The sequence below is a fragment of the Gigantopelta aegis genome, chromosome 3 (assembly GCF_016097555.1).
Source record: "Gigantopelta aegis isolate Gae_Host chromosome 3, Gae_host_genome, whole genome shotgun sequence".
NCBI lineage: Eukaryota > Metazoa > Mollusca > Gastropoda > Neomphalida > Peltospiridae > Gigantopelta > Gigantopelta aegis.
Window position 1 is genome coordinate 81,342,319 of NC_054701.1, and position 25,936 is coordinate 81,368,254.

The following is a 25,936-nucleotide window of genomic DNA, read 5'->3' on the forward strand; positions in this document are numbered from 1 at the left end:
ATAGCCCAATGGGCCCACCGATGGGGATCGATCCCATACCGACCGTGCATCGAGCCAGTCTCTTGTGGCTATCCATACCACGTACCAGCCATTTCCTATCAGGTGTAGCTGTGGGCTTAGTCTGACCACTTTGGACAGTGTTCAGTAGTGACTTAAGAGGCACTTCATTACAGTTTTGATATTCTTAAATTATACGTTAGTATATATCACAGGAAATAGTAAAATATGACCCTTGTAACTTTGAGAATTTGCCTTTAAATATAAAATTTACCTTTACTATATATATATATATACTCTTCAAAAAAAGAAACGCAAAAGGGTACAAATGGGTTATAACTCCGATTTTATGTTTCCTACCGGTTCATGCTTTGTGAATATAAGGTCATTGCATGTCCCAAACACATTCCCACGGTTACATTCGATAAAACGCAGCTACTGTACAATAAAGTTCCAAAATGTGAATATTCACAGCCACGTGCAAACCATGTCACCACTGCACGTGCGTTGTCTGCACGTGCAACATGAACACCGACAGTATAAAAGTGCAGGGTGTTCGCTTGCCTGGCCTCTGTATCTGGCCGACAGTTGACAATCCAGGACATGCCACGTCTCAGTGAACCGTAGAGAAACAATGCCATCGGCCGACTAGACGCAGGCGAATTCAGAACGGCCGTTGCCAGGGCATTCCATGTGTCCCCAAGCACCATCTCCAGACTGTGGGACCGTTACCAGCAACATGGATCAACACGTGACCTCCCTAGATCCGGTCGACCACGGGTCACTACCCCCGGGCAGGACCGCTACATCCGGGTATGCCACCTTCGGGAACGATTGACTACTGCCACCTCCACAGCCGCAGCAATACCAGGTTTGCGCAGGATATCTGACCAGACCGTACGGAACCGCCTACGTGAGGTAGGAATTCGTGCCAGACGTCCAGTTCGAGGTGTCATCTTAACACCACAACACCGTCGACTCCGACTGCAGTGGTGCCAGATTCATCAACAATGGCCTCAACTGCGATGGAGACTTGTGTGGTTCAGTGACGAGTCCCGATTTCTGCTCCGACGTCATGATGGAAGATGTCGCGTGTATAGGCGTCGTGGTGAACGTTATGCGGCAAACTGCGTGCAGGAAGTGGACAGATTCGGCGGGGGTAGTGTCATGGTGTGGGCAGCCATCTCACACACTGGCAAAACTGACCTGGTCCACGTGCAGGGCAACCTGAATGCACAGGGCTACATTGACCAGATCCTCCGGCCACACATCGTTCCAGTTATGGCCAACGCCAACACAGTGTTCCAACATGACAACGCCAGGCCTCACACAGCACGTCTCACAACGGCTTTCCTACAGAACAACAACATTAATGTCCTTCCTTGGCCATCGATATCACCGGATTTGAACCCAATTGAGCATCTATGGGACGAGTTGGACCGACGCCTCCGACAGCGACAACCACAGCCCCAGACCCTGCCCGAGCTGGCAGCAGCCTTGCAGGCCGAGTGGGCCACCATCCCCCGGGACGTCATCCGTACTCTGGTTGCTTCAATGGGCAGGCGGTGCCAGGCAGTTGTCAACACACGCGGAGGCCACACCCGGTATTGACTCCAGATGACCTTGACCTTGGTGGTGTGTCCTATCACTTACTCACAATGGACTAGAGTGAATTGTGAACAATCCTGCAACATTTGGTAATTATCGGACTCACCATTCAATAATTAAATCAATTCTCCAAATGTTACGACAATGTGGTTTTGCGTTTCTTCTTTTGAAGAATATATATATATATATATATACATGTATATATATATATATATATATATATATATATATATATATATATATATATATATATATATATATATATATATATATACATATATATAAAAATTTGACATTCATGGTAAACACCAAAGGTCTTACATATACTGTAACATGGTACTTAGTACATACCAAATGACATTTCAGGACAGCACTTACCACAGCCTTTGATATACCAGTATGACCTATTTCATCCCAGTCCACTGAACTACATCTAACCCCATTAAAAAAATGTGCTGTTAATTTTTGGCATCAGACCTGAAGACTGTTAAACATCCATCATGTCAGGAACTATAACCGGTCCTTTTCTATTTAGGTTAAAGTGTAAATACACTACATTGTACATTGTTTTGCAGAACAATAAACATTTAACATTTTGCCACATAAACAATAGTCTGCATTTATTCCTTACACTTACGTTTTGATGGAGGCATTAAACTATAAAGTAAATGGTGTAATGAGGTAAAAAAAAAATTATGAGGTGAAAGAAGTGGAACATATCGGGCAAAATATCTTAACTGCACAAAGTAATTACACACTTAATAGGTTGTTAACAGCAGGTAGCTTTTTTGGGATAATTTTTCTTGTCTGTTGTTTATATCACTATGACGATGAACAGAGTTATTTAAAGGAACCACATGGTTATGGTAACCTTGTATGACGCACACTATCTGGCTTTACAGCACAATATTTAGGTTCTGTGAAACACTAGCAGAAGAATCCGATTTGTGGTGACTGCAATGGTTTTTGTTGGCAAAGGTTCGTGAATTGTGAATCTCAGAAAAAACCACCTTCAACTCAACTGTTAAGACTGGCTTGGTGTCTACATCTGTAGATGCAATGAAAACCAAAATAGCATTTTCGTTTACACCATGGTAAAAGAGTTGCTGAGCTGTTTGATCTTTGTGTGTGTGTGTTACCTGTAATTAAACTTTCCTGACATGATGTGCAGTGCAGAACAGAACAGATGAAAAAGAACAGTTCAGTAAGGCAGTATATTTCAATGCAGTACAGTTCAGCTTAGTTCTGTTCAAGGAAGGAAATGTTTTATTTAACAATGCACTCAACACATTTTATTTAAGGTTATATGGTGTCGGACATGGTTAAGGACCACACAGATATTGAGAAAGGAAACCTGCTATCGCCACTCTTTCCGATTAGCAGCAAGGGATCTTTTATATGCACCATCCCACAGACAGGATAGCAGATACCACAGCCTTTGATATACCTGTCGTGGTGCACTAGCTGGAACGAGAAATAGCACATTGGACCCACCGATGGGGATCGATCCCAGACCTACCATGCATCAAGCGGACACTTTACCCTGGGCTATGTCCCACTCCCCTAGTTCTGTTTAGTACAGTACAATCAAGTACGGTACACTTGTAGTCCGTCCCACTCCCCTAGTTCTGTTTAGTACAGTACAATCAAGTACGGTACACTTGTAGTCCGTCCCACTCCCCTAGTTCTGTTTAGTACAGTACAATCAAGTACGGTACACTTGTAGTCCGTCCCACTCCCCTAGTTCTGTTTAGTACAGTACAATCAAGTACGGTACACTTGTAGTCCGTCCCACTCCCCTAGTTCTGTTTAGTACAGTACAATCAAGTACGGTACACTTGTAGTCCGTCCCACTCCCCTAGTTCTGTTTAGTACAGTACAATCAAGTACGGTACACTTGTAGTCCGTCCCACTCCCCTAGTTCTGTTTACAGTACAATCAAGTACGGTACACTTGTAGTCCGTCCCACTCCCCTAGTTCTGTTTAGTACAGTACAATCAAGTACGGTACACTTGTAGTCCGTCCCACTCCCCTAGTTCTGTTTAGTACAGTACAATCAAGTACGGTACACTTGTAGTCCGTCCCACTCCCCTAGTTCTGTTTACAGTACAATCAAGTACGGTACACTTGTAGTCCGTCCCACTCCCCTAGTTCTGTTTAGTACAGTACAATCAAGTACGGTACACTTGTAGTCCGTCCCACTCCCCTAGTTCTGTTTAGTACAGTACAATCAAGTACGGTACACTTGTAGTCCGTCCCACTCCCCTAGTTCTGTTTAGTACAGTACAATCAAGTACGGTACACTTGTAGTCCGTCCCACTCCCCTAGTTCTGTTTAGTACAGTACAATCAAGTACGGTACACTTGTAGTCCGTCCCACTCCCCTAGTTCTGTTTATTACAGTACAATCAAGTACGGTACACTTGTAGTCCGTCCCACTCCCCTAGTTCTGTTTAGTACAGTACAATCAAGTACGGTACACTTGTAGTCCGTCCCACTCCCCTAGTTCTGTTTATTACAGTACAATCAAGTACGGTACACTTGTAGTCCGTCCCACTCCCCTAGTTCTGTTTAGTACAGTACAATCAAGTACGGTACACTTGTAGTCCGTCCCACTCCCCTAGTTCTGTTTAGTACAGTACAATCAAGTACGGTACACTTGTAGTCCGTCCCACTCCCCTAGTTCTGTTTAGTACAGTACAATCAAGTACGGTACACTTATAGTCTGTCCCACAGGGATTGCCTTTTATCATACTATGAAATTTAACACAAATTATTTATTTCTGAACCGATTGTTTTCTAAATTGCACACACAAATAGTTGGGTGTTTTTTTTTTCCAAAACTCTTTTACTTTTCTTCTTGCGTCAAACCAAACTGAAATTATTTAGAAAAAACATTTTTGTAGGTGGATGGGATGGACTGTAGTTCAGTTCAATACAGTACAAACTACAATGAAACCTGTCTATACCAGACCATGCCAGGGATCAAATATTTATCTCATTTACCAAGGATCCTGTGTTCAGAAGGTCACATTTTAGAATTGAGAAAATTGAGGATCTTTAAACTTTTTGCTATACAGGTTTCTCTGTACAGTTTATTTCATTTCAAATTGAATTCAATACAGCATGGCTATTTACCATTCTAGCCAGTGCACCACGACTAGTATATCAAAGGCTGTGGTATGTGCTATCCTGTCTGTGGGACGGTACATATAAAAGATCCCTTCCTCTCTAAGACTATGTCAGAATTGTCAAATGTATGACATCCAATAGCCGATGATTAATAAATCAATGTGCTCTAGTGGTGTTGTTAAACAAAACAAACTTTCATAGAATAAAATACAATTCAGTTTTGTTCAGTTCCATTTTGTTCATTTCAGTTCAGTTAGTTTCATTTGGTTAATTGAGTTCAATATAATAAAATACAGTATAGTACAGTAAAAAAAAATTGTTTTGTTTGCATATGAATTGTTTACATACAAGGGGGCGGGATTTAGCTCAGTCAGTTGAGTTCTCGCTTGAGGTGCTTGCGTCGCAGGATCGAACCACCTAGGTGGATCCATTCAACTGACTGAGTTTTTTCTCGTTCCAACCAGTGCACCTACAACTGGACAGAGGCTTTCCTGTCTGTGGGAAGTGCATATTAAAGATCCCTTGCTGCATTAGGAAAAATGTACTGGTAGCGGGTTTCTTCTGTTGACTACGAGTCATAATTATCACATGTTTGACATCCAGTAGCCGATGATTAATTAATCAATGTGCTCTAGTGGTATCATTAAACAAAACAAACTTTCATAGCGTACAATACCTTTCAGTTTTATCAGTTCGGTTAGTTCAGTTCAATATATAGTAAAATACAGTATTGTACAGTACAGTGGGGTGTTTTTTTTACATATGACTACATACATAGTATAGATGATATTATCATAATCATCATTATCATTACTTTATTGATTATCATCATTATACCATCATCATCATCATCATCACCACCACCACTATCACTAGGTACTAATGGGTGTATTCCTCGAGAGCACCCAATGAGCAGTACATAATACCGTATCTTGATGCAACAGCTGCTGAGTTAACATTTCCTGCTGGGCTGGAAACTCTGTGGCCGTTTTGCCATATCAAGTGATTTGTCCTCACTTTCTCGTAATCCAAACATGTAGCGGCACTGTTGATATTGGTTGGGTAATTAAGTTTACCTTTGTAAACAATCATGCATCAGTAAGAGTCTGCTTCCACTGATGGTGCAAAGTAAAAAAAAAAATTACTTCCTCCTTAATGAACTCTTCAACAAGAAGGTAAAAATAGTGAATGCTATCTGTACATGTATCTTATGTTTTAAATAAGTACATGCACCAAGTGTTATGGAGAAGAGCAGTATCTCATTAATTGAAAGGTTGTCTTTTATATTGGCACAGAAATACAAGAAATGTGGTTTTTGGGTGGGGGGTTGTCTTCACTGCAATGATAAATTAATGTAAAAATTGTCAGAATTTTGTTAACCCTTTTGTAGCATGGTGCACAGTTGTGAGCCACCATCTCTATATTAGAACACAAACAACTAACACCAAACGACATGAACAGAACTTTACTATACAGACAGCATTTAACAAGTAACCAGCTGATCCACACGACACAGGAAACATGAAAAATGAAACATGCGCACTCACATAACATCATACTATACCGAAGTATAACAAAGGTTCACAACACCGAACAATGACGGACAATGACAAGTGTTCATGATATATTGACTTGTTAAGTCCCACACAATCAATTTAATTACGTTGTAATTTAACGTCACTCCAGCTCAGACACGAACAAGGTAAAAAATCATGTTAAATTGTGAGGACATACCTTACTCGAAGAAAGACTTTTTTCAATGTTTGGCTTTTGGATGTGAAATTTAGGTTATGTGCATATGATGTGTTTTCTGCTGCTTCGTAGCCCAGTGGTAAAGTGCTCGCCTTATGCGCGGTCAGTCTGGTATCGATCCCCGTCGGTGGTCCCATTGGGCCATTTCTTTTTCCAGCCAGTGCACCATGACTGGTATATCAAAGGCTGTGGTATGTGCTATCCTGTCTGTGAGATGGTGCATGTAAAAGATCCCTTGCTGCTAATGGAAAAATGTAGCGGGTTTCCTCTCTAAGACTATATGTCAAAATGACTAAATGTGTGACATCCAATAGCCGATGATTATTAAATCAATGTGCTCTAGTGGTGTCATTAAAAAAAACAATTTTAACATCATGTTAAATTGTGAGTACATGTCTCACATGAAAAAGAGCAAATGATGCATCCTTTGCAGCTTGGCTATTCTTCATTCTAGACAGTGCACCACGACTGGTATATCAAAGGCCGTGGTATATACTACCCTGTCTGTGGGATGGTGCATATAAAAGATCCCTTGCTGCTAATCAAAAAGAGTAGCCCATGAAGTGGTGACAGCGGGTTTCCTCTCTCATATCTGTGTGGTTCTTAACCATATGTCTGACGCCATATAACCGTAAATAAAATGTGTTGAGTGGTGCGTTGTTAAATAAAGCATTTCTTTCTTTCTTTCCTTTGCAGCTTTTTCTTTGAGGTGGCAGCAGGTTTCGTCTCTTTCTCTATTTCAGCCACATGTCAGAATCATGATATGCCTAACACAAAATAGCCAAATTTAAAATCTACTGAGATGGCATTCCTTTGTTTTCTTTCCTATTTTATTATACAGTGCAGATTTCTGTCTTGGCAATGCCCTAGGAAGATCAAATCTGCATGGCCAAGTTACTTATAGGTGCACTCAACATTTCAAGTTCATTTCCATGAATTGTTCATGTACTGCCATCAGTTGAATTTTATTATTAAATTATTAAATTAAATCCATTAAAATTATAAGTTTCTGACATTAGGGACAAGTCAGGATGGGTCTAGAATTAATGTAATTAACAAAGATAATTAAGGCATCCAAGACATTCTGGATGTATTGCCACTGGAGAAACACTGGTTGATATTTACAATATTATATATACTAGTATTGATATATGCAATATTCACTAGAATAATGTTGGATGTCGAATCCCCTCGGTGGACCCTTTCTCTGATTGGGGTTTTCCCATTCCAACCATGACTGGTATTTCATAGGCAGTGGTATGTGCTGTCTTGTCTGGTAAAGGGATCTAGCTCAGTTGGTAGAGCACTCGCCTGAGATTCTTGCATCATAGGATCAAATCACCTCAGTGGACCTATTTTCTGATTGTTTTCCCCCCCCCCCCCAAAGGCCATGGTATATGCTGTCCTGTCGGGAAAATACATATAAAATATGCAGCAGATTTTGTCGGACGACCATATGTCACAATGTTTGACAACCAATAGCTGATAATTACTTAACCAATGTACTCTAGAGAGTATACTACCAAACCAAATCCCATAGACGACAATAGTAACATATGTGGCTAAAACGTCAAGCTGCTCATTTCTGAGATAACAGGTAGCATCTATGACTACCCTAATTCTGCACAAAATTCGAGTACTTTTTTTTACAGGTACCCCATACATGTAATTAAGCACAAGGCTACTTGACACAGTGGTACTAGATGAAATAAAATTGCATACATTTTTTGCCCAGTTGAAACTATTTTTTTTTACAACCAACACACTCACATTTATCACCAATCACAGGGTATTTAGTTTAGCACTACCTATATCTAGTGGTGTTGTCGAACAAAACAGTCTTTTACCTTTCTTTTCTTTTTTTTGTTCTCTTACTAAATAACATCGCTCTCATGCTCTGTAACATGTACTAATTAATATACTGGATGTCTGGAAAGAGTTCGAACGTACCCCTCTATATTAAACTCTCGAAAGACTAACCCTAACCGTATCCCTAAAACTACCTTAACCATTGAAAGGGGGGGGGGGGGGTACAGGTTGAACTCATGATGCATGTTTCTCAAAGCTGATGTATTCACAAGTTCATCGCCGTTTGTATGTTGAACAAATTTACGCATTTCGAAACAATACATCCCCCCCCCCCCCCGATGCCATGAAAAGCCCATCACTATTGATTAATAAGAACACAAGCAGGCTAATGTCCATTACAATGGCATTGTACTAATCCATGTGAAGATGTTTAATGTGATTGAAAAAACCATAGCGATGTTGATTAGAGTTTGATTAACCCTGACACTGTACAAAAGGTGAACACTCATCCATCAATATGATTAATGGCCACAGCCACGTACCATCGGCTTGACCACAGTGACAGTTAACATCTGTATTAACTCTCCCTGTAATGGAAATCTGCTAAACCTAAGGTGGATGGAGAAAGGCATCTGTGGGTTCAAGATGCGTGTATGGTTTCTGTCTTGTCATGATGAATTTGGGAGGCAAGATGTACAAGTCAGTGGTCATCTTAAATCACATTAAATCAAAAATTAATCAATGGAAAAAAACCCCACACCCACACTTTAAAAGCATCCATCCTTCCCGCCCTCCCTCCATTCACTCCCTCCATTCATCCATCCATCCATTCATCCATCTGTCCATCCATTCATCAATCCATTCAACCATCCATCCATCCATCCATCCATCCATTCACTTATCCATCCACTCCTTCCATCCATCCATCCATCCATCCATTCATCCATCCATCCATTCATCCTTCCATCCATCCATCCACTCCTTCCATCCATCCATCCATCCATCCATCCACTCCTTCCATCCATCCATCCACTCCTTCCATCCATCCATCCACTCCTATCTGTCCATCCATCCATCATCCATCCATCCATCCATCCATCCACTCCTTCCATCCATCCATCCACTCCTATCCGTCCATCCATCCATCATCCATCCATCCATCCATCCATCCATCCACCCACTCCTTCCATCCATCCATCCATCCATCCATCCAATTATCCACTCCGTCCGTCCGTCCGTCCGTCCGTCCGTCCGTCCATCTGTCTGTCCATCCGTCCATTCATCCAGATGATGTGCCTAATTTTTAAACTGAACCTATGAACTTGGTACCAAAAATCCATAACCGAATCTCATTACCGATACCCAATAGCCGATGTATTTTTCTTGCTGGGGTGTCGTTACGGGTAAGATATGACAAAATCATTCATTCTTCATTTCTAATGAGTTTTGTTATCTTACTTTCATATTAATATGTAGTGATGAGAACAAAATCCTTATAGGTATTATTTGTCTGGTTAATGAAACTGAGCTTATATCATGATTAATTTTCTCGTTCTTTTTGCTTTTCAGATTAAGGTTACTTGAGACGGACATCAGACAAGAAGAATGACGGGTTTTATCCGCGTCAAGCTGTTACAGGTGGAGAAAGGTTCCACAATGCAGACGGGACTAGAGACGTTTGATCCCTTCATTGCCATCAATGTTAAAGAAGCAGTGGACACACCAGGTAAATATCAGTGTCTTCGTTGGGGGTGTGTGGGCGGGGTGCGGGTGAGATGAGTTGGGGTGGGGTGATGGTGAGATGAGTTGGGGTGGTCGTTGAGAAAGGATCGACAATGCAGACCACGGTGGAGACGTTTGATCCATTTATTGCTATCAACATCAAAGATAAAGTAGACACACCAGGTAACTGTCAAGTGTTCAATGGGAGAGGGGTCAGGGTGAAATGAGTTTGGGTGGCAGGTGAGATAGGATCCACAATGCAGATGGGACTAGAGACGTTTGATCCCTTCATTGCTATCAAGGTTAAAGAAGCAGTGGACACACCAGGTAAATATCAGTGTCTTTGTTTGGGTGTGTGGGTGGGGTGCGGGTGAGATGAATTGGGGTGGTTGTTGAGAAAGGATCGACAATGCAGACCACGGTGGAGACGTTTGATCCCTTTATTGCTATCAACATCAAAGATAAAGTAGACACACCAGGTAACTGTCAAGTGTTCGTTGGGAGAGGGGTCAGGGTGAAATGATTTTGGGTGGCAGGTGAGATAGGATCCACAATACAGACGGGAGTGGAGACATTTGATCCCTTCATTGCTATCAAGGTTAAAGAAGCAGTGGACACACCAGGTAAATATCAGTGTCTTCGTTTGGGGGAGGGGAGCGGGATGAAGGTGAGATGAATTGGGGCAGGGTGATGGTAAAATGAGTTGGGGTGGTAGATGAGAAAGGAACCTCCATGCAGACAGGACTGTAGACATTTGATCCCTTCATTGCTATCATCCTTAAAGAGGCAGGTAACTGTCAGTGTTTGGTGGGGTGGGGCCACAGGGTGAGGGTGAGATGAGTTGGGATGGATGGGGTGGTAGGTGAGAAAGGGATGGAAGGAAATAGGAAGAAAATGTTTTATTTAATGACTCACTCAACACATTTTATTTTTGGTTATATGGCGTTGGACATAAGGTTAAGCACCACACAGATATTGAGAAACCTGCTGTCGCCACTTAATGGGCTACTTTTTTTTTTTTCGATTAGCAGCAAGGGATCTTTTATATGCACCATCCCACAGACAGAATAGCACATACCACAGCCTTTGATATATCAGTCGTGGTGCACTGGCTGGAGCAAGAAATAGCCCAATGGACCCACTGACGGGGATTGATCCGAGACTGACCACACATCAAGTGAATGCTTTACCACTGAAAGGGGTGGAGGCATTTGATCCCTTTGATCCATTCATTGCTATCAACGTTAAAGAGGCAGTGGACATACCAAACACATGTCAGTGTTTGTTTTGGGGGAGGGGTGAATTAAGTAAAATAAGAAAAAATCCACAGTTCAAACAGGGCTGGAGATGTTTTTACTATTAATATTAAACCAGCAGTGGACACACTAGATAACTACTACTGTCTGTTTATTGGGGTTGGAGGTGGGGGGATGGGGACAGGAGGATAATGAGTAAGGTAAGTTGGGGTGAGATGGTAGATAAGAAAGGATTCACAATGCAGACTGAGCTGGGGCCAATGGGTTGAGACATTTGTTGCTTTTGTTGATAGTTGTTGTAGATGGGGTATTGTGGAAATATGTTGATCTGTATACAACTGCTACTTCAAATCCTTGTACTGATAGGGTATAGAATTTACCTCAGTGGTAGTGCTTGCCTTAGAAACAATGTTATTCCTCCTGTCCCAACCATGGTATGTACTGTCCTGTCTTGGGAAAGTGTATATAAAAGATCCCTTGCTTGTTGTGGAAGGACTAGCCTCACACTAGGCTCTCCCTCTCTCTCACTCTCACTCTCACTCTCTCTCTCTCTCTCTCTCTCTCTCTCTCTCTCTCTCTCTCTCTCTCTCTCTTTCCATCCATCTTCTCTCCATTTTCCCTTCCTGTCTTCTCTTTCCATTTCTCCCTTCTCCCTGTCTCTCTCCCATACCCCCACCTTTCTTCCTCCTTCCCTCCCTCTTTCACCCTCTCTATCTTTCTGTCCCCCCCTCTCTTTCCCTCCCTCTTCTTTCCCCTCACTCTTTCTCTCCTTCCTCCCACCTTTCTTCCTCCTTCCCTCCCTCTTTCACCCTCTCTATCTTTCTGTCCCCCCCTCTCTCTTTTCCCTCCCTCTTCTTTTCCCCTCACTCTTTCTCTCCTTCCTCCCACCTTTCTTCCTCCTTCCCTCCCTCTTTCACCCTCTCTATCTTTCTGTCCCCCCCTCTCTCTTTCCCTCCCTCTTCTTTCCCCTCACTCTTTCTCTCCTTCCTCCCACCTTTCTTCCTCCTTCCCTCCCTCTTTCACCCTCTCTATCTTTCTGTCCCCCCCCCTCTCTTTCCCTCCCTCTTCTTTCCCCTCACTCTTTCTCTCCTTCCTCCCACCTTTCTTTCTCCCTACCTCTCTCTCTTCCTCCCACTCGCTTCTCTCTCCATATCTCCCTTTTAACTCTACCAAGTACACCAATGTCAATGTCAATGTAAAAACATGATAATAAAACCAGCACCCACCTGCTTTGACAGATATCTAATCAGACATGTTGGATGGTATAGCATATGACCACATACAATAATACATTGTCAAATGTTCATGCTGGGTTTTTAACGAGCACCAAATGAATGACAGGTAGACACACTGTGGCATCAAACACTAGAGATGAAACCAGCAATAATAAGCTTAATGAACACTGGTTTAATTAGTCAGAGTATTGATTCTGCATACAATGTCAATTTCCTATTAATTTTTTATACAAAATGGAACAGATGTGTACAGTTTTACCATACACGGTCGATCTTGATATCGACTTTATTTGGTGAGTTGTAGATGACCTGTAATTGGAGAGTTTGTGCATGTTTTTATTTTTATGTGATGAGGTCCGTTATTTGCATTTATTTGAATGTTTACTTTGCATTTGTTTGAATGTTTACTTTACTTTGCATTTGTTTGAATGTTTACTTTGCATTTGTTTGAATGTTTACTTTACTTTGCATTTGTTTGAATGTTTACTTTGCATTTGTTTGAATGTTTACTTTGCATTTGTTTGAATGTTTACTTTACTTTGGATTTGTTTGAATGTTTACTTTGCATTTGTTTGGCTCCTTTGGGCAGGACGTAGCCCTGTGGTAAATCGCTCGCTCAATGTGCGGTTGATCTGGGAACAATCCCCGTTGATGGGCCCATTGGGCTATTTTTCATTCCAGCCAGTGCACCACAACTGGTATATCAAAGCCTGTGGTATGTACTACCCTGTCTGTGGGATGGTGCATATAAAAGAACCCTTGCTGCTAATGAAAAAGAGTAGCCTATGAAGTGGTGACAGCGGGTTTCCTTTCTCAATATATGTGTGGCCCTTAACCATATGTCTGATGCCATATAACCATAAATAAAATGTGTTGAGTGCGTCGTTAAATAAAACATTTCTTTTTTAGGCTCCATTTTTAATTAACTATATCAATGAAACCTGTCCTTTTAATGTATTAAATTAAATATATTTTATGGATAGACTTAGATTAATTATGAATTTTATGTCAGAAATCTTTTTAAAAGTTATTTTAAAATGTCATGTTATTAATGCTTTAACATTTACAACATGCCTTAAGCTGAACATCTATGGTTTCAACTATAAGTGGTACCAAATCAGTTTATGGTAGGCAAGAATTTTAATCTATTGGAATTTTTAATCTACATAATTTTCATTCAAATACCCATGGTGTAAAAAATGATACAAAATATAAAAAAATTGTATTGAAATCCATGTTAAGATTTTTTGTATTAATGTAAGTACAAAGAAGGCAGTCAGCAGTACAAAGCAAAAGAGGAGGAGAAGTCAGAACGATGGGAAAATGTTAAAAAGGCCTTGCATATTTATATTATATTATATAGTATTATCTTAAAAAATACAAACACTAGGTCAAATTAAACTTCACTTTCACTAGGAATTAAAACCAAAAAGTCTTTATCTAAAATCATCTACTTTAAAAAAAAACACAACACAAAGTTAAAACTCGACATTTCATCTGTATAATACAGACTTTTTCAAGAGTATGTTTTTATGTTGTGTTTTCACTTGGAATAAAAACAAAAGAAGAAAAAAAAAAAAAAAGAAAAGTAAAAAAAGAAAAGAAAAAAAAGAAAAGTAAAAAGAGAAAATCCATTAATACTATGTCATTAATGCACACAAGACATCCCAGTGGTGTAGCAGATAAGTGACAAGTGAGACACACATTGCATTAGTTTAACATGTATTTCTGTGCTCCACATTTTAAAGATTAATAACCACGCCATCTTCCATGAACCCAGTCATGTACTTCCTAGAAACCCGATAGAGGCTTGTTTTCGTGTGGGTGTGTTCGTGACTTGTGGTCATGGTATAGCCATTGTGTTTTCCACAGGTACTAGAATTACTGTTACATGATACAATAAAAAGAAATCGCCTCTTCCTTATTGTAACCGACATATTATTATCATCTCTGGGATTTGATTTTGTGGCATACACCCTGCAGCGCCATCAAGTCTACAAAGTACACAGATATAAAAGAATATTAGTCATCTGACATTCATAATAACAAAAATGTCTTTTCATACAGACATGTTAATTTAATGTTCCATCTGCTGGGTATTTCTGCAGATGCTAATGACAAAAATCCAGCAGCAATAAGTAGAAACATATATGCACCAAGTTGACACAACTCTAATAAGACGTGTTAATCAGTGTGATTTTAGCTCCTTCTGCTCTCGGGATACCATGCACCGTACTCACTTGATATTATCCTTTATTCACAGCCTGTAATAAACACTGAGTTTTTATCTTTGTTGGCGACACAACTATTCATGATATAAATTGTTTGCCACTGCTTACTGTTCATGTTTAATGCAGCAGTCTCGTCATATAATCCGAAATAATCAATAACACAAAATATTAATTGGCTATTTTGTCAGCTTTGGGTTCTCACACGATCTTAATTTTTTTTTTTTTTGCCAGAATTTGCTTACATTATAAACAGCAATCTATGATATAATATGCAAGGCCATTTTAAAAGTCACCCATCGTTCTGACCACTTCTGCTCTTTTGATTTGTACTGCCGACCACCTTTTTTGTACTTACCTGATGCCGAATTTCGCAAGGTTCTTTTTGCGCTCAGGTCCAGTCGACTACCGTGCACACATCATGCTAAATATTGCATACGGAGATGAATTCCATAAATACAACCGTAATGGAGGTCACCATATTTGTTAATACAGAAGTGGCTATATAAATGATGGCTAAGTATATAGCCTCAGCTAGCGAGGCCTGGCAATCTACACTGTGATCATATTTTGGGGGAAAAGTCCAGTGTAAAGTCACCTCACCCCATCTAAACTTTCCATAGTACAAATTATGTCTAGTAGAGAATAATATAGCCTGAGAAATGATCTCCAAAATAATAGGAGATCACTTCTGAGGCTTATGACAAGCGACATATTAGTTTCTATATACAGTAGAATCTTGTTGAGTCGAACTTGGAAGGGTCGAATACACCGCCACGCTCGAACCAAAAACGAAGTCCCGAGCTACACTTACATGTTGTTGAGCAAATAGTTAGGTCGAACTACCCGATGGGTGGAACACTTTCTCGAGCACCGACGGGGTTCGAGCCAACACGATTCAACTGTATCTTGGAAACAATCGGTGAACTCTTACATGGGTGTGTTAGAAAATAACTATCCGAAAATTTCGGAACTTTTTCTATTAAAGCTGTGATCTTACCTGACCATATTATAACATCATTTATTAACACAAAATACTAATACAACTACTCTTCTAATAAACTCTGTCTTATCGCTATCAACAGTTATCATCATCGGTGACATTCATACAGCATATATAATGAAGTCTGTCGCTGTGATTTTCTGTACTTTGCAATACATATAAGTTGTATAGAACTTCAGTTCTCAGTGTGATAATAGAGAATACTATATTATCAATAGTGATGTAGATTAATGATATTGAAGAATAGTGTAATGATAAGAAAATTTAAAAAGATGATCTATTCTAAACACACACACACAAACAATATATACACACACACACATATATACAAACACACATATACACACATATACACACACATATATACACACATACACATAGCCACACACATACACACACATATATATATATATATATATAAATATAAAAACACACACACACACACACACATATACACACACACACACTCACACACACACTCACACACACATACACACAAGATTGGAACTTTGAAAAGATTTAGAACTACATTGATAAATATTTGCACTTAAATTCCTCCTTTTTATTTCAATCTTCTAAGATGTGTAAATATAAGGATTATCAGGTTGCCACCCATGACTGGTACATCAAAGGCCATGGTATGTTCTATCCTGTCTGGGAGAAGGTGCATATAAAACATCTGCTTACTAACGGAAAAATGTAGTGGGTTACCAAATGTTTGATATCCAATAGCCAATGATTAATTAATCAATGTGCTCTTGTGGCTAGGTCTATAGGAACAATATGTGAAGTGGGGGTGGCACAAGATCTAAAAGGGGAGCAAAATCTGGATTTAAAAAAAAAAACTTTTTTAGTGTAGGGCAAAAAAAAGACAACATTTTCATCTTCAAGTGTGTATATGGATGGGCTGGAGGCACAGCCCACCCGCAATTTCTAAAGGCTTGGTGTCATTAAACAAAACAAACTGTTTACTTTTAATACATTGTAGGCTGTGACTACTTAGTTTTATATATATCAGCTGCCTTTGTAATCTGCACATTTCTGAAGCGGATTGAATGTGTACTTTTAGGTTCTGTCTGTAAATTCATGTTATATTCATTACTAGTTTATGTTATGTTGATTTTATCAACCCAGCTTGTTGAAGTGGATACTTCAAACACAACTCAAAGATAATCCATTATAAATCAATAATTTGATTTTTAAAATTTTAAAATCACCATTAACCTTGTTTTTGATACAGAAAATAGACGTGATCAATTCTTGGAAAATAGATGTAGGAAGCTTCAAACACTGACACGTAGACTGTATGTCACTGTACACCAATTCTAAAATGGTTTTTCTTCATTAATATAAGTAAATGGTAATGATTGAACATCAGGCTTGGAATATTATAACTGTCATACGTCTGTTATAAATACAAGATAGATTTAGAAAGTTTCAAACACCTACACATAAACTTTCTAACATGTCTAGATGAAGACATTTCGTTAATAAAACATTGATCCTTTTGTACACCAATTCTAACATGGTTTATCTTCATTAATATAAGTAAATGATATTAATTGAACATCAGACTTGGAATATTATAACTGTCATAAGTCTGTTATACAAGATAGATGTAGAAAGTTTCAAACACTTGCACATGAACTGTCTAACCTCTCTAAATGAAGACTTTGTTAAAACATTGATCCTTTTGTACACCAATTCTAACATGGTTTCTCTTCATTAATATAAGTAAATGGTAATGATTGAACATCAGGCTTAGAATATTACAGCTGTCATACATCTGTTATACAAGATAGATGTAGAAAGTTTCAAACACTTGCACATGAACTGTCTAACCTCTCTAAATGAAGACTTTGTTAAAACATTGATCCTTTTGTACACCAATTCTAACATGGTTTCTCTTCATTAATATAAGTAAATGATATTAATTGAACATCAGACTTGGAATATTATAACTGTCATAAGTCTGTTATACAAGATAGATGTAGAAAGTTTCAAACACTTGCACATGAACTGTCTAACCTCTCTAAATGAAGACTTTGTTAAAACATTGATCCTTTTGTACACCAATTCTAACATGGTTTCTCTTCATTAATATAAGTAAATGGTAATGATTGAACATCAGGCTTAGAATATTACAGCTGTCATACATCTGTTATACAAGATAGATGTAGAAAGTTATATATGATACAGGGCTCACACAGTGGGTGAAGTGAGCCCAAACTTCGCTTTGACCAGCCTGACTTAGCCGTGCCAGTCATTGGAGGGCGAAATCTATGTTGTCTTTTAAAAATAGTGGCCACTTGCATTGTACACAATCACAGATGAATGGTGAAGAACATGAGGAAAACCTATTCATAGACAATAAATAAGTGTCTGAGAATTTGACCTGACGCTGGCAGCACAAAATCATGTGTCAGGCTCACAAACAAATGGCATTAAAAGTATGGCATTAAAAGTAGGCCAACAGTTGCTACTAACTGTTGAAGGACGTTTAATTCTATTGTCAGGCATGTGTGCTGGAAATTGCACAAGGGTGGGGATCCAAACTATGGCAAGCAAATATTTTAGGGAGGTTGGGTCATACTCTACTGGAAAATACACTGAAAAATAATATTTGTTTGGATCTCGAGCAACAGACTTCGATGTGTGAAAAAAAATGTGGCGAGTGATTGACTAGTTTCATGAAGACTTTCTCATAACAAATAAATTCAAACAAAGATGTTGAAATTATAAAATAACACAGGAAAACCTGTCCTAGCGGCCTCCTGTAATCAGCAGTTTTCTGCTGTAAGTGGTCACTTTTTTTCTACTAAAATATTTTTAATGTAAATGCACTCCCAGGTCGCTAAAATGCTGGCGTTAAGCGGCCACTGTAAATTCTTGGAATATTACAGCTGATCCATGTGGAAAGTTTCAAACACCTACACGTAAACTTTCTAACCTGTCTACCATAAACGAAGACATTTTATGAATAAAACATGAATCCTTTTGTACACCGATTCTATGTTAGCTTCTCTTCATTAATATGAATAATTGGAAATGACTGACTATCCGACTGAACATGTTACAGCTGTCATGTATGTCTGTTATACAAGTAATGTGCTGTGCCTTATGACCTGCATACATACTCAAGTTTTCTTCAACTCTAGAATGGACATTTAAATGTACATCTCATAGCATTCTTCTTCTTTTTTCATTTAAACTTATATCCAGGTTCAAGGATATCCTGGGCACACAACTTAGCTATCTGGGCAGTCTGTCCAGGACGGGGGGAGGGGGGGGGGGGTATTTGTTAATTGTTAGTGGTTAGTGAGAGAGAAGAGGGTGTAGTACACCTACACACTGAGTCATTAACAGTTGCTCTGGGTGGGAGCCAGTACCAGGCTGCGAACCCTGTACCTACCAGCCTTATGTCTGATGGCTTAACCACGAACCACACCGAGGCCGATCATCTTGTAGCAGTGCTTTTCTTTATAACTATTACCGTATCACAACTTAGCTGCAGAGAAATAAGATTTTTGTTCATTATACTCATCAAAATTAATACAGGGCCAGTAGATTGTTGATAATTCTTTTCATATTATTTTAGCAAATTTTGGTAACAGATGATTTCTAAGCATTGTTTCATTTGATTCATTACACAATTATGTAATTTTGTGTTTGATCTAAATTGCTGTTTAAATCATTAATTTTAAAAACATGTCGCAACATGGACACCTTACAATGGAAGAAGATGGTGGGGTTTTTGTGGGTTTTCTAACCATATTAAAGAAAAATACCGAAAATATGTTCTGGCTTTTAATTTTATTGAGTATATATTCCAGAAATAGTGTATAACTAATAGAGAAAAAAAAAATCAAATTTTGATTAGGGATAGATGTAATCAATTAAAAAATTAATTAGCAACTATTATTTAATGTTTTAGAACTGTGTAGCAATCTCTGAGACTTGCAAAGTGAATTGTGACATGAATCTCAGGAACAAAATGTTCTTAGTCTAATTAGTTTTATTACCTTTACAGGGACTATCTTTAGTTTCCAACCATTGTAAGATATTTACAAATAATAAATCCTTTTTTATAACTAAACTTACATCTTGAATATGGTTTATTGTTTAGAATATCAGTTTTTGTATATCAAATGTGTTTCTGGTTCTCATAATGTTTGTAGTAGCTAAAGTTTTATTTCAGTTCTAAAAATATTTTAAAAATTTTTCAAATGTACAAAATTATTTATAGATAAAATACAGTTTGGGCTACTATAAACATCAATGATAACAAGAATCATATTGTATATGCAGATACTGATATTTTAAACAAGAAAATGTATCTAATATGTAGTTTTAATTGTTAGAAGCTCAGTGGAAAAGCGCTCGCTGATGCAAAGTTGGTTTAGGATCGATTTCCGTCGGTAGACCCATTGGGATATTTTTTGTTCTGGCCAGTGCACCATTATATCAAAGGCTGTGCTACCCTGTCTATGGGATGGTGCATGTAAAAGATGCCTTGCTGCTAATGAAAAAATGTGGCTGCATGCTTTCTTCTAATACTATATGTCAAAAGTACCAAATATTTGACATCCAATAGCCAATGATTAATAAATCAATGTGCTCTAGTGGTGTCATTAAACAAACAAACTTTAATTTGTCACAAACATGTTACAATGGTAGTAAATACAGGATAGTCTCTTTTAATCTTGTTAAAGATGAATATTTTCTGTACCATATTAAGTTCTGGCACTACAATATTTTCTGTACCATATTAAGTTCTGGCACTACAATATTTTCTGTACCATGTTACGTTCTGGCACTACAATATTTTCTGTACCATGTTACGTTCTGGCACTACAATATTTTCTGTACCATGTTACGTTCTGGCACTACAATATTTTCTGTACCATGTTACGTTCTGGCACTACAATATTTTCTGTACCATGTTACGTTCTGGCACTACAATATTTTCTGTACCATGTTACGTTCTGGCACTACAATATTTTCTGTACCATGTTACGTTCTGGCACTACAAGATTTTCCTTTATGGTTGCCTTGCTCCAACTGTAATTTCCCATGCTGGTTATGTTAACACCTGATTAAACCGATATAAGCCATACATTAACTCACTAAGGAAATACACCTAGAATGGCTTACACGTTTAATCTCTTTCCCAAGAAAATAGTGTATGAAATGACGTTTCATAGAGTTAAAGAATATTTGCACTAAAACGCATAAATTTCACAGAAATATGTAGTAGCTACTGCACTATACCAGAGTTTGATAAATGTTTGAGAAAGTCACTAGCTGTCACAATAGCTTTGGTCAGTGCCCTATGTATTTTTAGTAATATAGCTGATCATTTCCTCTAGCTCAGACCAAACATTCCATAGCCTGAACTGAGAATGAGTGGATTATATAGCTCTTTCAATTATCACAATTTTGTCCTGCTGAGGCAAAAAGTAGTAAGTGGTGAATTAACTATTTTGAGAAAATACCTTATTGTGGGGTTTTTTATACATTCAGTAAATAGAGATTACAGGGCCGTAGCTAGGATTTTTTTTTTTTGGGGGGGGGTGGGGGGGGTGGGGGAGGGGGCAACTGAGTAGTTAATAGTTAAAACTCCTTTTCTTTAAGTTTCTATAATGCTTTACGGATTTTTTCTAGCTAGCTATGGCCCTGGATTATTAAATGAGCTTTGTGTTGTGCTGATTTTACAAAACTTTCTTGTATTTGTCTGCGCGACAGCAATGGTAATACATGTATATGAATCCTGACACAAGTTTCATAAAATCAGTACTGTTCACTTGCAAGTGTAATAATTTCTTTATTATCAATATTATTATTTTTCTGAATAACAAAAACCATGTCAAACATTTCAAATGTAATTAACTCTGCAGGCCTGTAGGAACCGGGGGTGGGGGTGGGGGGCACATTAACGTTTGCCATTGTAACCAAAATCTGATATACAGTTTGTACCCGATCTGTCAGTGCCACCCCCCTCCCCCTCCTCCCTAAGTCGTTCATTCGGGCCTGCTTTGTTATGTTAAACCATGTGGACAATATTTAATAAAGGCTTAATTTATTAATATTATGTGGGAAAAATGATTTTGCTTCTCAAGGTTAAAGTGTGCGATGTTGGCCATTTGAAAAATTTACACTTTGCGAACATGCTCTATGTTGAAATATGAATCTGGTTTACAGAAGTCTTTTCCTTTTCCATTTTCTACAAGCAGTAACTGCCACCTGTTACTTCGAATTACAGGTGCTTGGTTCACCTCAAACCCTGACCAGGAAACTGATGTTTTGGTGTGTTGCAGCCTTCCAACATTTAACACTGTACACTACAAACAACAAGAATTTTATAGGGGTTGACTAGTAACACATGAAGCATGACTAGTAAATAGAAATGGCATATACTTGACAAAAATAGTAAGAACTATAGTCCTTCCCACAGGGATCACCCTTTTTTATACTATGGAATTTACTGCAAGTTATTTCTAGGATTTGAACCCATTACCTATGACTTGATATAACTGTGCCCATCATCAAGACCTGTTATTTTGAATGTAATTGTGATGTGTGGTCTCTTTAGTCAGGTGTGGTCAGAGTATTATTACAGCATTCAAGAATAATGTCAAAACAAAGGTATTCCGAAATGTTGGCACAATTTGATGTATTGCCATCCAGTAACAGAAACAATATGTCAACATATCCTGTTGCATGTATACTGATGGGGAAAAAATAAGGAATCACATAAACACTAACGGCTAAAGGTCTCTGCATCTAAAACACTCGCCCATAGTGTCAGGAAGTTAACTATGTTACTGGTAGTAATTCAATCCTATATTATATCTTTGGGTTTTATGCAGACATTATCACACTAACAGTAAATATATATGTATATATTTGTTAATTTGGTTTTGTATAATGACCACACTATAGCACATTGATTAATCGTTAATTAATTAATCATCAGTTAATGGATGTCAAACATTTGGATATTTTTATTTGTAGTCTTCAAAGAAAACCCACTTAATTTTTCCATTAGCAGCAAGAGATCTTTTATATGCACTTTCCAACAGACAGGGCAGTACATACCATGGCTTTTAATGTACCAGTTGTGTGACACTGGTTGGGATGGGGGAAAAAACCCAATGAGAGAATGGGTCCATCAAGGAGGTTGGATCCTGTGACGAAAGTCTCATAATTATTTCCCTTACAAAGATTTGTTGGGCCTTTCAGCAATACTCTCACAATGCTTGTTTTTTTTCTCTCAGTATAGTATATTTTGCTGCATACAGTGTGGTACAAAGATAATATTTTCATGACAAACACCTGTACTTTACCTTTGTTTTGATTTGGCTTCCTGCCTTACAGAATAATAATACCTCGGTTTAGATCAATCATTACCCTTTGATTTACATCGGAAACAAAATACAGTTCATCCTACAATAACAATTGATGGCTTTCAGTAAATATTGCTTTTTCTTTACCCATCCCTAACTTTTTTTTCTTTTCTTTTTTCATATCCTGTTTTGGGAAAAGATTTGTACCTCATGAATGCGGATAGCTCTTCAAAAATCTTTTATAATATATTGTGCAACATTGACATAAATGATGTAATATCTTCTCTTTTTTTTCTCTCATAGAAAAATGAAAAATAGCTTGAAAAACTAAGTGGTTTTGTAATAAAAACAGTGTTTGACAAATGTTTGAGGGTAAAATATCTTGACTGTCTCCCCCCCCCCCCCCATTGTTAAGGTTAGTTTTAGATTTAGGGTTAGGGTTAGTGTTCTTTTTTGGGTTAGGGTGAGGTTCCCTCTTTATACATGTATCAATATAATGGGAGGTAACAAGCAGAAATCTTTTCTTTAAGTTACTATATTTTGATGCGTTTCTTCACTTGAGTTTTCATGCTCATAGCCAATTAAAGTTACGGTAATGGTAAAGTTTGCTATCCAGTGATAGTAATAATCAGAATTTTCCATTTGTCATCCGGACAAGTATGTCAAGAAATCTACTTGTCCAGCAATATTTTCACTTGTCCAGCAATATTTTCACTTGTCCAAGTAAATGTTTTGTTTTATTCAAATACAAGGACTGGATTTTTGATTTCTCAAAATTAAACTGCATGGAACATTTTCACTTGTCCCATTGGGCTATTTCTCGCACCAGCAAATGCACCACGACTGGTATATCAAAGGCCGTGGTATGTGTTATCTTGTCTGTGGGATGATGCATATAAAAGATCCCTTGCTGCTAATTAAAAAGAGTAGCCCATGAAGTGGTGACAGCAGGTTTTCTTTCTCAATATGTGTGGTCCTTAATTATATGTCCGACACCATATAACAATAAATAAAATGTGTTGAGTGCATCGTTAAATAAAATAATTCCTTTCCTTTCCTAACTCTAATTACTAAGCATTGTAAGATATTACAAGCTGTTGCAACTATTTTTGAAATTATCTCACACATTATTTATATTTTGCTTACATTTTTAATCTTGGCAAGTCCAACATGTATCTGGAGTTTGTCTAATAGCTAAAAATTAATTTTATTTGAAACAAAAAAGGTACGTATCACTGTGACTTTCAAGGCAGGACATAACTCAGTGGTACTTGCACCGACCAGTGATCCATAACTGGTTCAACAAAGGCCATGGTTTGTGCTATCCTGCCTGTGGGAAGTGCAAATAAAAGATCCCTTGCTGCCTGTCGTAAAAAGAGTAGCATATGTGGCGACAGCTGGTTTCCTCTAAAAACAGTGTCAGAATGACCATATGTTTGACTTCCAATAGCCGATGATAAGATAAAAAAAATCAATGTGCTCTAGCGGTGTCGTTAAATAAAACAAACTTTTTTTTAACTCAGTGGTAAAGCACCTGCATGATGCACGATCAGACTGGGATCAGTCCCTGTAGGTTGGGCTATTTCTATATTCACCTACTGTTCCACAACTAGTGTAAGAAAGGCCATTGTATGTATTTATAGGATATTAAATGAGCTTCCATTTCTTATCATATTTATGTCCCAAGTGAAATAATTTTCAGTTGTCACAAGCTTGAGCTGTAGATGTTACGTCCCACTTGAAGGTCTAGTGGGGCATAACACTTTGATATGAACCAAGATATTTTGAACCATATGGGTGATAACATATATTCCTGTATGTGGGATGTTGCATATACAAGATCCCTTGCTGGTAATTAAAAAGATTAACCCATGACAGTGGGTTTTCTCTCTCATTATCTGTGAGGTCCTTAACCGTATGTCTGACACCACATAATCATATATAAAAGTGTGTTGAGTGCATCATTAATAAAACATTTATTTTCTTTCTTTCTTTTTTTTCTTTTTTGTTTTCTTTTTTTTCTTTCTTTCTTTCTTTTTTTTTTTTTCTTTCTTTTTTTCTTTTTTTTCTTTCTTTCTTTCTTTCTTTTTTTTCTTTCTTTCATTCTTTATTTGTTTGTTTGTTTGTTTGTTTGTTTCAAAAACTAGGGTCAGCTGCTTTAAGTCTGATGGCTTAAAAGTTAATATTAACATATAATTATGAATTATGAACCGAACAGTTTAAATCTATTGTACTGTATACTTTATATTCCAAATAACAAGTAAAAATGTTATTCCTAATTTTGCTTTTACATAAGTGCTGCAAAATGTCTTTAAAAATACTTATGCTAAACATTCCAAACTATCCATAAACAAAGATACCTTTTAAGTGATTTCATTTTAATGTTTTCAGTATATACACTATACCATACACAAATCAAGACAAAACGAAACTCTTGGTCCTTTTTCCTTTTAGCCAAAAAGAAATCTGTATGCAGAATTTTCAATATTTTTTTCATTATAAAATTGAAATAGCCTTTATTGAAAATGGAGACATACATATGTAATGTCATCTTAGCAAAGCATATTTTTGTATGGTTTTAACTTTACGGCATTATGAAGTTAACCATTGATCACTAGACCATTGAAACGACATGAAATCACTGATTAAGCTAGGGGCAGGATTTAGCTCAGTCAGTTGAGTGCTCACCTGAGGTATTTGCGTCGTAGGACTGAACCACCTCAGTGGATCCATTCAGCTGATTGGGTGTTTTCTCGTTCCAACCAGTGCACCACAACTGATGAAAGGCCGTGGTATGTGCTTTCCTATCTTTGGGAAAGTGCATATAAAAGATCCCTTGATGCAGTAGG

The 25,936-nt window shown here is 38.0% G+C and overlaps 1 protein-coding gene across 5 annotated transcripts in view; it reads left to right on the forward strand.

The window, feature by feature from the left end:
• Positions 1-25,936, forward strand: part of LOC121369154 (protein kinase C delta type-like) — a 99,421-nt gene that overhangs the window by 53,757 nt on the left and 19,728 nt on the right. For 4 of the 5 annotated variants that reach the window (XM_041494036.1, XM_041494039.1, XM_041494038.1 and 1 more), the window contains exon 3: positions 9,867-10,023. In XM_041494036.1, coding sequence (XP_041349970.1) covers positions 9,903-10,023 — 121 coding nt within the window. In that variant the 5' untranslated portion in view covers positions 9,867-9,902. Of the gene's footprint in view, positions 1-9,866; positions 10,024-10,624; positions 10,643-25,936 lie in introns of those variants that run through there. The other variant, XM_041494040.1, reaches the window with a different exon arrangement.